Below are 17,574 nucleotides of genomic sequence, written 5' to 3' on the forward strand. Positions count from 1 at the left end.
GAACAGACTGAAACGTCTGCAGGGGGGGAAAGCTTCAGGGAAGATCTAGTTGCAACTGGCAAACATTATTTTTTGAAGAATGTTGGCTCACCAATTACCTCTACTGTAAAGCAATGGTATTCCCATCCAGCGAGCAAGCAATGGTATTCCCATCCCATTGCTGTAAAGCAATGGTATTCCCATCCAGCGAGAGCTGGACCATAAGGAAGGCTGAGAGAAGGAAGATCGATGCTTTGGAACTGTGGTGTTGGAGGAAAATTCTGAGAGTGCCTTGGACTGCAAGAAGATCAAACCAGTCAATCCTCCAGGAAATCAAGCCAGACTGCTCACTTGCTGGAATGATATTAAAGGCAAAACTGAAATACTTTGGCCACATAATGAGAAGTCAGGACACCCTGGAGAAGATGCTGATGCTAGGGAGAGTGGAGGGCAAAAGGAAGAGGGGCCGACCAAGGGCAAGGTGGATGGATGATATTCTAGAGGTGACAGACTCGTCCCTGGGGGAGCTGGGGGTGGCGACGACCGACAGGAAGCTCTAGCGTGGGCTGGTTCATGAAGTCACGAAGAGTCGGAAATGACTGAACGAATAAACAACAAAAACTGTAATGATAAGTATCCACCAATGATCTGTACCTCTGCTTGGCTGTCCAGCTCCTTTTTACATCCATCCTGATCCTGCATTTTCAGAGCCACAGAAGCCTTGGCCAATGTCACCAGAAAAGATGGCACCACCTTTTCTATCAATGCTAGATATTCCATTGCCATTTCAGGGCACACATTTTTCATACAAGGACTGCAGAGGATATGGGGTATCTGGTTTGGCTCAGCAAGGTGGAATACCTGAAGCACTTTTGCAGCCAAGTCCTAATAATGAGAAAAGATATATTAAACAACCATGTTCTTATTCATAATACAAGGCATAAATATAATCAGCTGTTATCAAAATCCCTAAAAAGTCATAATAAAGCAACAAAAATGATCTGAAATTGCTCATGAGAGAATTGGATAGTATGTCCCCAAATCATGAAATGCTCATAATTTGCAACAGTTCTTTCAAGATCCAACTTTTCCCATGTACTTACTGGGGCAAAATAGGTAGTCTTTGGGGGAACCTATTAGGAATTTGAGAGCATGTGGTGGTTACAGTCACAAAATAATTGTCAAAGGAGACTTGTGGATTCACAGAATGGCTACCATGCTAGGCTTGGCCAATTACAGCCACTTACCAGACTGTAAACTAGCCTCCTGGGAAATCTACTACTACCCCAGTGGAATCTCTTGCCAGGGTGGGAGGGGTAAATGCTCTCAAAGGCATACCCGACAATTGTCAGCCCTTCGAGGGAAGTCAAGCGATCAGGAAATAGACTGCTCAAGAATAACTGAAACTCTGCTTTATTGATAGAGGGATCTATCCCTCTATCAAGGGATTCTGATAACAGAATCTTGAAAGCTTGACAATGTTTTCCCTCTCTTATACTCAAGAGAATTAAGGCAGAGTCAGTTAAAGTTTTTTTTTCAGGTTTCCTTTTTGTCCTGGGCTTAAATCATGTTTTTGTAACTGCTGTTGCCTAGTTTCTCCAGGGTCATCTCCATGGTTCCTTACAAATAAATGCTAGAGGCTGGAGCTGTACTGTACATAGCATTACAGTTTCCTGCTGAATGTTTTGTACTGAAAGAATATTATAAAAGGTCAGGTGGCGCAGGGGATTAGATGTGCCCCCACAGAGATGGATCAGGGGTACCTTAGTGACTATGGACATTACACTTCCTACCATACATTATTCTTTCAGTGATACAGTAGACAGTGGTGTGCTAAGTCTTCAGACTTTTAGATATTTAATATTTATTCACTTCTTAAGGTTCATATTCATCCACTCCTCAGGGTTTCCTCAATAATCCTCCCAGCTGGCTTATGTGATTTCTGTTTTATATATGGATTATTTATTTATTTTTGGTGCTTTGAAGTCCATCCTGACTCCTGGTGACTGCCTGGACTAGTTCCTGCAGTTTTCTTGGCAAGATTTCGGAAGTGGTTTGCCCTTGCCTCCTTCCTAGGGCTGAGAGTGTATGACTGGCCCAAGGTTGCCAAGCTGGCTTTTGTGCCTAAGCCGGACTAGAACTCAGTGTCTCCCAGTTTCTAGCCCAGTGCCTTAACCATTACACCAAACTGGCTCTCTTGTATATGTGGAACAGGGGAACTAAAACTTCTCAGTTTATAACAGCAAACCTATTCACTGATTAAGGCTGCAATCCTACATCCACTTACCAAATATTAAGTTCAACAGGACTTATTTCTGAGGAAATGTTGCAGTTACAGTTTCCCTGCCAAATTTATTTAACATTCTGGTGGTTGACAGTAACAGAAGCTGGTCCCACTAATTTTCTTACAGTTAGGACCAGAAATATTGGAACAAGGATAACTGTTTCAGCATTTGGCCTCTGTATACCTCCACATTGAAGTTGAAAGGAAACACACCCAGATGGGAGCAAAGTCAGGACTTTCAGCTGTAATTCAAGGGGTTTGACAAAAGTGGGGCACTAACCATTCAGGAAGTACAGCCAGTGGCATACACCACCCCACCTCCATCATTGGTGGCTCATAAGTAATGGAACAAACCAACATCATTACAAACCTAAGGATTGCCTTTAATATCTGGATGAAAATCCTTTGCAGTCAATGACTGTCTGAAGTCTGGAACCCATGGACATGACCAAATGCTAAGTTTCCTCCCTCGAGATACTTTGCCAGGCCTTTACTGCAGCTGCCTTCAGCTGCTGCTTGTTTGTGGGTCTTTCTGCCTTCAGTCTTGTGTTCAGTAAGTGAACAGCATGCTCTATTGGGTTGAGATCAGGTGACTGACTTGGCCATTGAAGAACATACCACTTCTTTGCCTTGAGAAACAATTGGGTAGCTTTTGCTGTATGTTTTGGGTCATTATCCATCTGCAATATGAAGTGGGGTCTTATCAGTTTGGCAGCATTTGGCTGAATCTGAGCAGAAAGTATAGCCCTATACACTTCAGAATTCATCCTGCTGCTTTCATCAGCAGTCAAGTCATCAAGAAACACCAGTGACCCGGTTCCATTGGCAGCCATACATGCCCATGCCATAACACTGCCTCCATGTTTGACAGATGATGTGGTATGCTTTGGATCATGAGCTGTTCCTTTCCTTCTCCATACTTTTCTCTTCCCATCATTCTGGTGCAAGTTAATCTTGGTTTCATCAGTCCAAAGAATCTTATTCCAGAAGTGGGCAGGCTTTTTTAGGTGTTTGCTGGCAAAGTCTAATCTGGCCTTTCTGTTTTTGAATGTTACCAGTGGTTTGCACCTTGTTGTGAAGCCTCTGTATTTACATTCATAAAGCCATCTCTTAACTGTAGATGTTGACAATGACATGCCTACCTCCTCAAGAGTGTTCTTGACCTGGCTGGATGTTGTGAAAGTGTTCCTCTTCACAATGAGCAGAATTCTGCAGTTGTCCACTTTAGCTGTCTTCCGTGGTCTTCCAGGCCTTTTGCTGTTGCTCAGCTTGCCAGTTAATTCCTCCTTTTTCAGGATGTTCCAAACTGTTGTATTGGCCACTCCCAACGTTTCTGCTATCTCTCTGATGGGTTTATTTTCTTTTCTCAGCCTAATGATGGCCTCCTTCACTCACATGGACACGTCTTTGGACCTCATGTTGAGAGTTCCAGTGAACAGCTACCAAATGCAAATGTGACACTCAGAACCACCTCCAGGTGTTTTATCTGCTTGATTGGTCATGGGGTACCCAGGAAACAGGCCATTCCTAGCCATGCAGTTGCTTGTCAGCCATTCATTCCATTACTTATGAGCCACCAATGATGGGTGTGTGTGTATGCCACTGGCTGTACTTCCTGAATGGTTAGTGCCCCACTTTTGTCAAACCCCTTGAATTACAGCTGAAAGTCCTGACTTTGCTCCCATCTGGCTATGTTTCCCTTCAACTTCAGTGTGGTGGTATACAGAGGCCAAATGTCAAAACTGTTATCCTTGTTCCAATATTTCTGGTCCTGGCTGTAGGTGCTTGATTTACAGTTGACTCTGTTTATTGTTGTGAATGCAGGAAAAGGTTCAACACAAGACATCAGCTTTCCTACTGAGAAAGGACAACAAAAGAAATCCATCATCTTACTTCACTTAGTTCTTCATCTATGTCTTCATAAAAGCAATGGTGCAAGTAGAATATAAAGCCTTTTTCATACTTCTGTGTTTTATCTTCAAATATTACTCTCTTCAGAACGTCAGATATGGAAAGGCCAGACATCTTATAGTAAGGCAGTGCAAGATGGAAGTCTTTGGTGTCAAACCTGTAATCATAGAAGTCATCAAAAAAAGAAAGAATTAAAATCCTATTTAATTACACAGTACTTTAGTAAAATAAGCGTCTCTATGCATGGGTATATAAAACTAGAGTTTGTCTTACAGTACTCTTGCGCTGGAACTACAGACACACTGCCAACACAATGCACACTTATTTTGCAAGAAGAGAACACGATCTCTTTCATAAATGTGGCTCTAATTGGAGATGAACTCAAAAAACAGGAAGGGCCATTAATTCCTACAAAAATAATTTCCTGAGGTAATTTAAAAGTTACTTTAGTCTTTTCCAACCTGCTCATCCCCCTCCACAATTGATAAAGTAGCCATGCTAGCTGGAAATTCTGGAAACTAAGTCAGATACCTCTGGAGGATACCAGGTTACAGATAACAGCTTACAAAATATTCAGTTCAACTATTAGACTGGCAAATTTCAGACATCATACTCCTTCTCCCAAAACTCAGCACGTGCCCTTAAGCTAGACAAGATACAGACCAAAGTACAAAATAAGAGAGAGAGAGCCAGGAGAAGAGAACCAGGGAAGGGGATGAAGGCAAGATCCATGCTAGTTTAACTATGAAACTCCGTAAGTTCTGTGTATGTTGTTTTGACATGTTAGAGAAGACTCCTTTGAACAAGGATGTGGGCAGCTGAAAGTAGAAGTCGAAGCAGCTTCTTCCTCATATCCTATATAAAGCAGACCAAAATGTGGAGATAGAAGACTGATTGGAAAGCCCTTTATTTTTCAAGATGTTCTGCGTTCTCCAAATGAATTGACTACAACTCCCATTTTCTGCTATCATTAAGGATTATGGGACTTGCAATCTAAACCAGCTGGAGTCCTCCATATTGATATATATACCATGGATATATTTGTGATAATATGTACATATCCTGGGCTCACCTACTGTCCCTTATTTCTTTTGGCTAAGCTGAAAGCATACAGGGGGTTACTTTATCTTCCTTAATACAAGAGCACAGTAATGCCATCTGATTCAAAACTGGCCTGTAAGGCACGTGCATGGTCTTCACGAAGACATGTCCCCAGTGAAGTTTCCAGCATGATTCCCTCCCTGTGATAAGATCTGAGTAAAGATTCTTCTTGCACAAGAGATCCAAACCTGCTGAAACAGTCTCCAAGAAGAGCACAACTTTCATGAAATGCTGCTAGGAGATCTTCCTTCTCCTCCAAGTCTTTCAGATCAGGATCCATCAAAGCTGTTCTGACTAGTAAGTGAGCCTCACTTAAAAGATGTATACAACTCTCTGTTCTAACATCTTCGTAGGTCTTGCTGTATTCTACCTAAAGCAGAAAAAGGGGTCACTTTCAAGTTTGTCAGGCCACAGTAAACTACCCTATTCCTGTATGTCAATAAAATAAATGCAGAATAGTACAGTACCATTTCTCTGTAGAGTTGGAGAGTTGAAGTTGTGTTCACAATATACAAATTCCATCCAGGTTCAGATTCTGGGGGACCCTTGGGTCTGATGTTATCAACCTTTCGGTAACTAAAAGGATACATATACTCTTGTGAATCTCTAATTTACAACTATAATGTTGCCAGTTTGGTCTTGCGGTTAAGGCAACGGGCTAGAAACCAGGAGACTGTCAGTTCTAGTCCTGCCTTAGACACGAAAGCCAATTGGGTGACCTTGGGCCCAACTTACCTCACAGGGTTGTTGTGGGAAAAGAGGAGAAGGAAGGAGTATCAGGTATGTTCACCGCCTTGAGTTATTTATAAAAATAATAAAGGCGGGATAGAAAACAAACAAACGAACAAATAAATAAATCCCCCACCCCCCCAGCTATTTCAGAATTCTTTCAATAGCAATGGAAAAGCAAGCGCACATGTTCCAGATGATCTGTCACTGAGTGACTTCTCTTTGGCCCAGAAACATCAAAAACTTGCCTCCACCCAAATCTTGAAACCTTTATACTTACAGGAGTCTTCGTGAAAGTGTTTTTTTCTCTAGAATGTCCTCAGAATCTGCTTTTGTCAAAATTATGATATGATGTTTGAAGTGAGAGATGGCTTTCAACCCTATAAAAAGCTGCATCCTCAAGGTACAGACATTGAGAGACACAGGTGGACAAGCCTGTGAAGAGATAGTGTATCCTTACATTATTGTATCTTCAAACTCTCTAGAGCAGACAGTGGATCACTTGGCACCCACCAGCACCCATTTGTGTCCCCAGAGGCCTCCCAAGTTGGCCAGAAGCTTAATCTATCCATCTGATCCTTAAAATTTGCTCCAAGAATCATTGGGAATCAGGTGGTATACTAAATAAATGAATAAAAAATTCTCCCCAAACCAAGTAATAAAATCAGCCTGAGGTTCATTATTTTAAGGTATCCTAAACCTCTGCAGGCTTCTAATAATAGCTTTATCAGGTGTGATGATGGTACAACTCTTATTTACAAAGACACTTTGGTTCATTTCATTTTCCTAATAATTCACAATTTGGAACTTGCATTTTTGAACATTATTCAGGCATCATTAATTAGGAGTACTCCTGAACACTCCCACTAAAATACCATCCAATGTAGCTGGAATGATATCCAGATATCTATGTTCCCAGAGATGCCTACTGGAGAAAACTCCTAATAGGGCTTAAGTTACTTTTCACTGAACTAGCTACTCAAGATAACTTCCTTGATCAGATACTGGCAGCTCAAATTTCTCAAATAAGCTGGTGAAGTTAGAATTTTTCTGCTGAAATGCGTATCAATTTATGTTAGCTTTGCTACTTTTGTGCCCATTTTAGAACTCTTCACAATCTGTTTTCATCTTAACCATGAAATACTTTTATATCATCAGTGCACTAGGCCACCCCACAGCTGGCCAATGCTGCCTCCAAAGCCTCTCTCCTTGGACATCTGGAGCATGCCAACTGGGTTGGGATGGAGGCCTGAGTTCTTCACTGAAACAGCCTAATGACAAAAACATTTTTTTACAGTCTCGCTCTTCCCTTTCACAACTACCTCATCTGGATCTCTGCACCTTGCCCCGATCCTAAACTATACAACCACAACTAACCCTTTGGGCTTAATAGTAGTGTTTTTGCTATTTTCAACTCTGGAGTGTATTTTGACAGTCCTTGCTATATTCCTTCTGCTTGACTGTCCTCTCTGGGTTAATGACCCTGGAACGTGACACTTGTTTTTTTATTGTTTGGCATTTTTTATGTGTATTTAAGTCACCCAGTCTTCTGGAAGTCACACTATCTCCATGTCACTTTTCTCCCTACTGCTCCCTGGCACCCCCCTCCCCCAATAGATATCTGGTCCCCATTCTGCCCATGTTTAAAATAGCCTTGAAAACCTGGCTATTTCCCCAGGCCTTGGGTCAGAGTGGGTGGCAGATCCTGTATGTTTGTTTTTTAATTGTTGTGTTTCTTCTGGCATTTGGGTTTTTTAAAATTGTATTTTATGACTGCTTTTATTGTATGCCACTCAGAGTTTTTTACAGAGCCTTATAGCTTTCTACATAGATAAATAAAACAAACAAATCTGTGCTATGCCACTGAGCAGTGCTCCCTGGCTCTTTCTCCATTCACTCCCCCATCCCCTGTGTTCTTTTGCTCCCCACTGTCTGTGTATCTGCATCAGTGTTTAACTGAGCACATGCATGTATGCAGATATGTGCACGAGCGTTTGTTTCTGTTGAGTGTTTGGGATTTGTTTTTATACATGTGTTGAATGTCTGTGACTAAACATGAATGTGCAATGAACTACCTTGGATGTTCCCATCCACCTTGCTAGGTGACACTGCCCACTCTGGGGCACAGCCCCCTGCACGCCTCCCCAAAACATGTGGGAGTCTCCTGTTTTATATGCTTGTACAAGTATTGCCACACTCAGTTTAGGATTTCCCACTGGCTCGTTTGCCACAACCATCTGCTCTGCAGCACTCCAAATTATGCCAGCCAATGAAAGCTCCAGCTGAACCACACGGGTAAGCCATCTGAGGCCCTATGGCTGCCTGAAACCCTGAACCACTGTTGTTTTAACAGCCCCTAGAGACTCCTCCAATACAATGGCTGAAAATCAGCAGCTCTTTTTCCCATCATAAAACACATAAAACCTGTACCTAAACCAAAAACCTCTTTCCAAGTTCAGTAAACCAGAACCGTCCTGGCTTTGTCCAGAGGTATGGCATAGCTTCTCTTTGGATCCTTGCCCTGATCACCATGGCTCTTGCCCTTCCAAAGAAATGTTAAATGAGTCTGATAGCTCCCAAAAGGTTGTCTACCCCTGCGTCACAGTTAAGGACGTGTGGACTTTGGAAACAAACAAAGCTAATCTCAGAAGTGAATCAGAGCACCTTTAACGCTGTATCAATGTAGGGGTCTTGGTCCCGAGCTGCTGCTGCACTGCATCTTACTGTAAAGCACTGCAGGTTGTTGCTAAGGGGAAAAAATAAAGAGGAATTAGGCTGGCATACATCCATCAGCCCTTCGCCAATGTGTTACCTTCCAGATGTGTTGGAATTACAACTCCTGAAAGACTATGTGAGCAGCAGAATTCTAAGAGCTGAGTTCCAACACTTACAGAGATGTATGGATGATGTACTGTAGCTTCTCTGGATGATGCATTGCAGCTCAACGCACAAAGAAAGCATCAAACTGGAGAAGGAAATTATATGCTAACAACAAGCTTTCTGTAAGAGCCAATTCATCTATAGCAAAAATGGTGCCATCCACACACTGAAGAGAAATACAGAACACTATTACAGTGTTCTGTAAACACTGAAGTTTACAGAAATCAGGTTGAAGAAAACTACACCTCGGTTATTAGTATGTATCGATGTAAAAAAAAAAATACACTGTGAAATATACAGGACTATCATTTGAACCAATCAGCTAGGGAGGGTGCCAGATTCCAGCTAAACTCCTTCAGATATGGCCAGGAGAACCACTTCAACAATCCTATCTTGGATCTGCAAATCGTAAGTGCTCTTGTCAATAAAGAGGAGTTAATTAGGATCTCCAGTGAATAACAATAGTGGCTAAAACATCTGTGTTGCTACAAAACGTTCTATATGGAAGCTATGAAATGTGATGCATAGGCTTGGTTAATTTAAATGTAACCATAAATAATCCTGTTAGTTTTGTCAAACTGCCAATCTGGTTCCTATGGTTTGCAAACAATAGTATATAGCTTAGTGCCATCCAGCCAATGCAGTTTGTTCAACAAATTACAATTAAATAATGGCTTAGCCAGAAATTATACTGTAGTATAATTCTTAAAAAACAAAAGACTTAACCTATTAAACCTTTGCTGCTGGCTATAGAGAGAAGGATTTCCTTTTCAACAGCAAATTCCTGCCCCATCTCATGCTACACTGTGTGAAATTTTGTTCTGTATATCTGGTAGAACCAAAAATAAAGTTTGCTTTGTTATCAATACACCTCCTTAGCCAGCTATGTTCAAACTTTGCAGCTCATTCCTCCACACAGGGTTTGAACCACTGGTGGAATATTTTGGACCTTAATGAAGGACAATGGACAATAAAATGTGATACCTTGTAATGACATGCAGGAACTGGGGTGTAAGAACTGCCTGCTGGCATCTTTCTGAATAGCTGTATGTAGAAATCAGCTCCACTAAGTTATTGATCGTGTAGAGGTATGCCACATGCGGCAGGGAGAAAAAGCAAAACAAACTCAGCAATTCTTGTTTAGCTGTATCTTCTTTCTTGGCTGTGACAGAAGTCTCTAGATGAAAGAAAAGACCATCTAGCACCAGATATTAGGTAAAAGCCCCAACCTTTAAGCCCTTCTCTCAATCTGACACCTTTACAAGTTTTGAATTACATAAACTACAGAAGTCTGGCTGATCTAACTTGGGATGATGATGATGATGATTTATTCAATTTGTATGGCCACCCATCTCATCCAAGCAAGTCTGGATGATGCATTATAGTTCAACACACAAAGAAAGCATCAAACTGGAGAAGGAAGTTATACGCTAACAACAAGCTTTCTGTAAGAGCCAATTCATCTATAGCAAAAATGGTCCCATCCACACACTGAAGAGAAGTATCAGCAGGCTTAAGAAATCTGAAGTTTACAGAAATCCAAAAGCCAAACATACCTTTGGGAAAACCCCAAAGGGAGGGGAAAAAAAACTCCTCTGCATACAACTTAATGAAGATTGAGCATGTTTGGTGGGCACAGAATTCTGACATTCTAATGGGGAGAAAATAAAGGCAAGAGGAAGCATAATAGGAGCATTCTGGAAGAAGAAGTAATGACTGACTGGCCAGCTTCTTCACACACTTCATGGTGCAACCATCTGTTGCAGAGCTTTCTTATATGCTCCAAACTCCAACTGAACTGGAGCAAAATTACAACTAATAACATTAGGACACCTAAAACTAGATTAACATTTGTACCATATGAAGCAGGAGATGTTTTGTGGGCTGAGTACAAGAGCCCTGCAATTTTAATACTTGAAAAAAAAATCATCCAGAAACTGTAAGTACAGTGCAAAACCTCAGCATATCCTGGAAGGCTAATGTGTGCATGGCATATAATGAAGATATTTTTTGAAAAGACCATATTTGAGATCCCATTACAAAATAACAAAGTGTCAGGGCAGAGATTTTCAGCCCAGTTGAAAATCAGTTGATCAAATCCAGCTGATCTTATACTAATGAACTTGGCAGTAAACTCAGAAGTTCAACAGGAACTGGAGTTCTGATCACTAGAATTTGCCTCTAATTAGGATGCAAAGGGTGGACAAAATTGATATCAGCTAGAATATAACACAGACTGTTCCTACAAAGTCTGTTCTCATAATTAATAGATCCTTCTCTCATTCCTTTCCAACTTCTTACATCATGTTACAGCTATAACTCAAAGAACCCAATTTTTAAAAAAAATCATTGAAAAATGTAATTCAAAACAGACCTGTTATTTTTTTTTAAAAAGTACTGTAACCCCTAAAAGCTTTCCACTGAATTTATATAAATCTCTAAATTGCCACAGTATTCCAAAGATCTATGATTCTGAAATTCTCACAAGAACAATTAAAGCTATTTAAAAGTAATATGATTCTGACCCAAATTCTTAGGTCACTGGAATTAAAGTCTGCTATCAATATATGGTTTTAATAAATATATTCAAAACATTTCCCTATTATAAACTCAAGCTTTGTCTTTCACGCAGTAATCTAATATTGGAAACAGGATGTTTTTCTCCACATCTTCCATTATGATATTGTACATTCATAAATGTACCTGCTTCATATATTGGTAGCAGCTGAAGAGAGTGCAGTTTGGCATCTTCAGCAGAGAAAGGAAACGAGGACACATCAAGAGCAAAACGCCTACAAAGAAAAGGGACAAATGAAAAGATGCTAAGCCAGCAACCTGTTCTCTACTTTTATGGCAAGATCTGAGGATGTCAAGTCAGAAGCAGCATCCAATTTAAGCAGGGTGCAGTAGAAGTAGTTAAGATCTCTGTGCACTAGCAAACATGTATGTAAAACTCACCAGTCTTGCAATATGAGCATTCCTCAACAGTTCTAACAATTTGCATTTTTGGGGTAAAATAACCTCCTAAAACTGGCGCATAACACATTGTAAGTCTTCCTGCTGTTTCTTTGTGAATTACTTAACATGGAAACCAAATGAATGGCTTACATAACTTCTACAGGTAAAAAGGTCCAAAATAAATACTAGTAAATAATACTTACTTATTACAGCTTTTTTACCCAATCAGAAAGATACATTAGTTACAATTGACAACTCAGCAAATGCTGCTTTGGGGAACTTTGATGAACTTTTAGCTCTTTGAAGATAGGGGAAGGAAGAAAGGTAATATATTATCCATGGATAATATATTTGTCCAATTATTAAGGTACTAAATTGTTATCTTCACAAAAATGTTAAGTTAAGCTCATGTTTGTGCATTTCTGAAATCAAATGACTTGGTTATGGTGTGCTTCCTTTGTGGCAGGCTTTGACATAACAGAAGCTTCTGTGCCAGTCCTTAAAATGGCTAGCTCTAGGTGCATTCATACCCGTAACTCTGACACTGTAGTTGCATCTGGATTATGCAGAGGATTGCAGAATATGTCTGAATAAATAAAAATTAAAATAAAAATTTATTTTATTAATATAAAATTAAAATAATTTTATGTACATAAGAATGAGCTAGTCATGCAGCTTTTGTTCTAACAATCTATTCAAAAAGTAAATTTAATCTTGACTGCTACTGACTTGACAGACAGAGCCATGCATGTTTCTTGGCAATTGTACGGAAGCTGATTGCCAGCGAAGCCTTCTGGGATGTCTGTTCTATGGAGATTTTGGTGCTCTGAGCTTGGTTGTTTGCTTTTAGACATTTCATTACGCAACTAGATAACATCACCAGTGCTGATGATATTACCTTGCTAGGTAATGCAACATCTGCAAGCAAACAACCAAGCTCAGAGAGCACCAAGAACTCCACAATTCAACCCTGAGCTACATATATTCTCTTCTATTGTTTGTTCTATTCCCCAGTCTAACATACAGCCCTAGTACGCCAGGAGGATCTCCCATTCAAGTACTGACCAGATCTGATCCTGCTAAGCTTCTGAGCCCAGACAACATCAGCCTGGTGCTTCCACCTGCTGAGGCCATAGCCTATACAGTTGTATATATTTTGATTCTTTATAGATGCTGCATACTCAATCCTTTTTCTGCAGTGTCATGAAGTTTCTCCACAGGACCACTCCATAGTTTGATGAGGTGTCTAATCAGCCTAGCCTATAGCCCTGGCATTTCTTCCCCAGTTATGTCCTGGGCAGCGAGGAAAACAGAAGGATTAGAAGGAAAATTCATTTTGTAACACCTTTAATAATCTAATAATGAATCTACTGCTTGTAATTTATGAGAAGTGGAAAAAAAACAGTTGACTTGGATACAATACCCACATTATAATTTAGCATGCTGAACAGAGTGGATCTTAAGTTTCTGCTCTTCAGCAATGAGAAAGTGTTTTAAAATGTTAGCTTTCATTAATTACATCTGTCACAAATAGGTCCCTTCTGTTAAGAAACTGAAAAGTAACTTCTACTCACTGTTGAATAGGCAAACAGGGAAGGGTAGAATACACAAGGCAGCATCTCATATGGGTCATCAATATAGTGCTAAACAACCAATCTATTTCAGAAAATGTTGGGTGCTGCTACGTTATGTAAATTATGAAGCTATTTGCAACAACACAATCAATATAAATAAATAAAAAATCGCTGTATTAGCCAGTATTAGCTGCTGGAGAAAGATACATAAAATGCTACATTTTCAAAGCATGTGTAAAACACAGTAACACTATGTAGCAGAGAGGAAATCATGCCACCAGGATAACCAGTTTGTAGGGAATGCTTGCTGTTTCATCATTACGAGGTGGAAAGCAGTATACACGGTGGATCCTGCTCTAACAGCTGTAGATGTCTGATGGGAGAGACAGGTTAATACAGACAGATGATTCTAACATAGCAAATTTATCCATAGCTTGGTGAAAGGATATTTTGTTTATGTTGTTTTGGATGGCCCCTTCTGGGATTTTAATTGGACCATGGATGTTTTGTTTTATATCTTATGTAGGCTGCTGACAGTAATTTCATTGTAGCAGGTAGAAATTAGAGGCAAATATTCCCGCATGGTAGTAAGGATAGTTTGTTTAGTTTTAGCTTACTGTAAGCTGTCAACTCAGCCACAGTGTTTTGCAGCTGAGCATGTTATGCGAGCCAGGTTGCTACGATTTGCTTGACAAATTATTGTTAAAACAAAGCAGATGTGTGGATCCAGCCACCTGGTAATATCAGATGATGATACTTGTTGCTTTGATCTGGATACTAAGGGCCAAGTGAAAACTTCCATTCCAGAGGGGAACCACTGTTAATATTCTGCACACTGTATGCACAATACACATCTATAAAATCTAATATTGGTTAGTGATAAAGAGTGTATTTTATTACCTGTACAAGACATATTGCACTTGGAAATTTGGATCTTCATCAGCTAAACCAATTGACTCTGGAATAACAGATATCTCACACTTGCTACTTTCTTCCCCAAGAAGTTCCACAGGCTGCTGACAGAAAACAAACCCATCTGACTCGGACTGAGCTTGATCAACTTCCTCTGTTATACCTTTAGTAAGTGGAACAGGATGTCAGTATACAATGCCTTCAACTCTTAAGACAACTAGAACTTAGGAGAAGAAACATTATCAGCTTGAACCTTCTACAGGTAGTCCTCACTTACCAATGGTAATTGGGACTGGGAACTCGGACGCTAAGCGATGCAGTCCAAAAGCGCAACATCACGTGACCATGCCAACTTACAATGGCAGTTCTGGCAGTCCCAGTTGCTGTTGTTAGGCGAATCTCACATGGTCGCAGAGTTCCATGGTCATCGCCATTTGCGTCCTCCCACCAACTTTCCCATTGACTTTGCTTCTTGGAAGCCAGCAGTGAATGCGGGATGCTGTGACATCATAATTGTGAGCCTATTACCAAGCATCTGAATCATGATCATGTGACTATGAGGATGCTGCAATGGGCACAACTATGAGGACTATAAGTCCCCTTCATTCAGTGCTGTTGTAACTTTGAACAGTCACTGAATGAGTGATTGTTGAATGAGGACTAACTGTATGCTGCTTTCCCCAAAACTGATCTTGGGTGCCACAGCCTTGATCTGGGTATTTTAAATTGCATACTGACCTTCATTAATGAATATTTCAGGCTGTACAGATTCACAGGTATGCTGTTTGCTATTATCAGCCAAAGTTACTTTCTCCCCAGTTGGAAGCTTGAAGACAAGGACTTCCAGTTCTGCTGTTACAGCAACATACCCTGTACAAAATGCAACTTCTGTTGGGGTGAACTTCTCCATGTGCAAAATTAAGTAACGTTCAAAGTCCAGCACTTTCACATCCTTACTCACAACTAAATGCTTCAAGTGGAATAATATCAGCTTATTCTTGCAGCCAACCAGTAGGTCTCCTGATAAAGGGCAACAGGAAAAACATGTGGGAGGATCAGAAAGAGGAATTTCTATGATTGACATTTGGTCTTTAGAAGTCTTAGTATAGGAAGCTTCTGGGTTATGACCCTGCATCCGCACACAAACACGTGAGCTGCCAGAGGACATGCATCTCCAGTTTATGTAAACGCGTAAGAAGAGGGTGTTGTTTTTCTCCTCAATAGTGGCCACATAATCTCCTGAAAAGCAAAAGTGGATTCTGAAAAAACAGGGCAAAAAAGCAAATGCCATACTGAAACAAAGGAATGTGTACAATTAAACTATAATTTAATGTGAACAAAGTTTAGCTCTTGAATCAGCTGGAAATTCCATTAGAAGATCACATCAAATAAATAACAGGGCCATAAGACTTGCATTTCGTGTTTATCATAATTAGCAAACTTAATGTTACAATCCCCTGATTTACCACATGGGGATTGTGTGATATCAGACTAGGAAAGACTTGCATTTTATGTGTCTTTTTGCAGTTGCAATTAACATCTATATTTAAATATTTCAAACCAGTATTTAGCTGGTCAAAATTTAAGGAGATTCTTTATTTATTACAGAGACTTAATCTTGCATTAATAGAAAAGTATTCAAAGTCACCCCGGGTTCCTTGAATTCATAATCATCACAGCCTGTCATGATTTCATATAAATAGGAACACATCCGTATACTCTTTCCCAACCAGCTGAGGCTACTGGAATTCAGAGAACTGTAGTCCAGCAGACACAGATTAGGGTTAGAATGCTGAAGAGCTATCACATTTTAAAAAGCCTGTTTAATTATTTTATTGCTACATGGCTCTTTAACTAGATCCTTAGATATACAGTATTGTGTTGTCTAAACCCAGAGCAGCCACCAGTGCACTGATGATACCTTACCCCATGCCTTACGGCCTCACCCAGCGGCCTCAGGTAGATGTTAAACGGGAGAAGAGAGAAAACTGAGCCTTGTGGGACCTCCCTTCCCCTTTCAAAACTGATTGGAACCGGGCCCAGAGAAAGGAAGAAAATCAGCACAATACAGTATGCCCACTCCCAATCCCTAGAGCCAATCCAGAAGGATACCATGATTAAAAGCAGCCGAGAAGTCAGGAAGTGTAAGGATGGATGCACCACCCCCATACCACTCCAGCCAGAGGTCATCGTAATCAATGCCATTTTGGTCCCATAACAGGTCTGAATCCTGATTTAAAAGGGTCCAGATAATCTGTTTCCTCCAAGGTTATCTAGAATTGCTGCATGACCACCATCTCTGCAACCTTTCCCAAAATGGAAAGATGGAAAACTGGATGAAAATTGTCCAGTACTGTATGGTCCAGCAATGGCTTGAGGAGGGGGTGAATCACTGCCTCTTTAACAAGACAGCAGGACAACCCCATCTCTCAAGGAAGAATTAACAACCACCAGGATCCAACCACATATCACCTCCAGGAAGGCCTTGGCCAAATGGGTTTTATGGGAACTAGTAATAGTAATTAAAGGATTTTCAGAGTTTAAATTCTGTTTTCTACAAACTGAAAATGGTGGCTGTTAGATAGTACAGTAAGCCTTAGGGTAAAGGTAAAGGTTTCCCTTGACGTGAAGTCCAGTCGTGTCCGACTCTAGGGGGCGGTGCTCATCTCCGTTTCTAAGCCTTGGAGCCGGCGTTGTCCATAGGACACTTCCGGGTCATGTGGCCAGCATGACGCCGTTACCTTCCCGCCGAAGCGGTACCTATTGATCTACTCACATTTGCATGTTTTCGAACTGCTAGGTGAGCAGGAGCTGGGACTAGCAACGGGAGCTCACCCCGCCGTGCGGTTTCGAACCGCCGACCTTCCGATCGACAGCTCAGCGGTTTAACCCGCAGCGCCACCGCGTCCCACACACAGTAAGCCTTAAACTCTGATTAAAGAACTGCAATGTGGATAAAACAGTGACACACTCTAATCAGGCTTTTTGGTTTAGCTTGTCATGTAAGCACAGCCAGGATCCATTTTGCACACAAATGTTGATATGTTAACATGCAAACATATGGACAATTAAAAGCTATATGATGAAATAGATGTGAATATATTTATAATTCTGATAAAAGGCATCCATTATTGTAAAATACATACATATTCTGCTTACAACTGGCATAAACAATGAGGCTCTTTGCTAAAGAAGGGCAGGGATTCCTGTCCTAATCTACTTGCTGCTTGTGTTCCCTGAAACCTT

General features: G+C 40.7%; 1 protein-coding gene across 1 annotated transcript in view; it reads right to left on the bottom strand.

Moving 5' to 3' along the window:
- Positions 1-17,574, bottom strand: part of HPS3 (HPS3 biogenesis of lysosomal organelles complex 2 subunit 1) — a 31,777-nt gene that overhangs the window by 12,221 nt on the left and 1,982 nt on the right. The window contains exons 2-11 of the mRNA XM_063306617.1: positions 15,067-15,567; positions 14,317-14,491; positions 11,588-11,676; positions 9,869-10,061; positions 8,669-8,750; positions 6,285-6,439; positions 5,743-5,851; positions 5,464-5,645; positions 4,157-4,331; positions 634-864 (exon numbers count right to left, since the gene is read on the bottom strand). Of these exons, the coding sequence (XP_063162687.1) occupies positions 634-864; positions 4,157-4,331; positions 5,464-5,645; positions 5,743-5,851; positions 6,285-6,439; positions 8,669-8,750; positions 9,869-10,061; positions 11,588-11,676; positions 14,317-14,491; positions 15,067-15,567 (1,892 nt within the window). The remainder of the gene's footprint in view (positions 1-633; positions 865-4,156; positions 4,332-5,463; positions 5,646-5,742; positions 5,852-6,284; positions 6,440-8,668; positions 8,751-9,868; positions 10,062-11,587; positions 11,677-14,316; positions 14,492-15,066; positions 15,568-17,574) is intronic.

This window comes from Candoia aspera, chromosome 6 (assembly GCF_035149785.1).
Source record: "Candoia aspera isolate rCanAsp1 chromosome 6, rCanAsp1.hap2, whole genome shotgun sequence".
Taxonomy (NCBI): Eukaryota; Metazoa; Chordata; class Lepidosauria; order Squamata; family Boidae; genus Candoia; species Candoia aspera.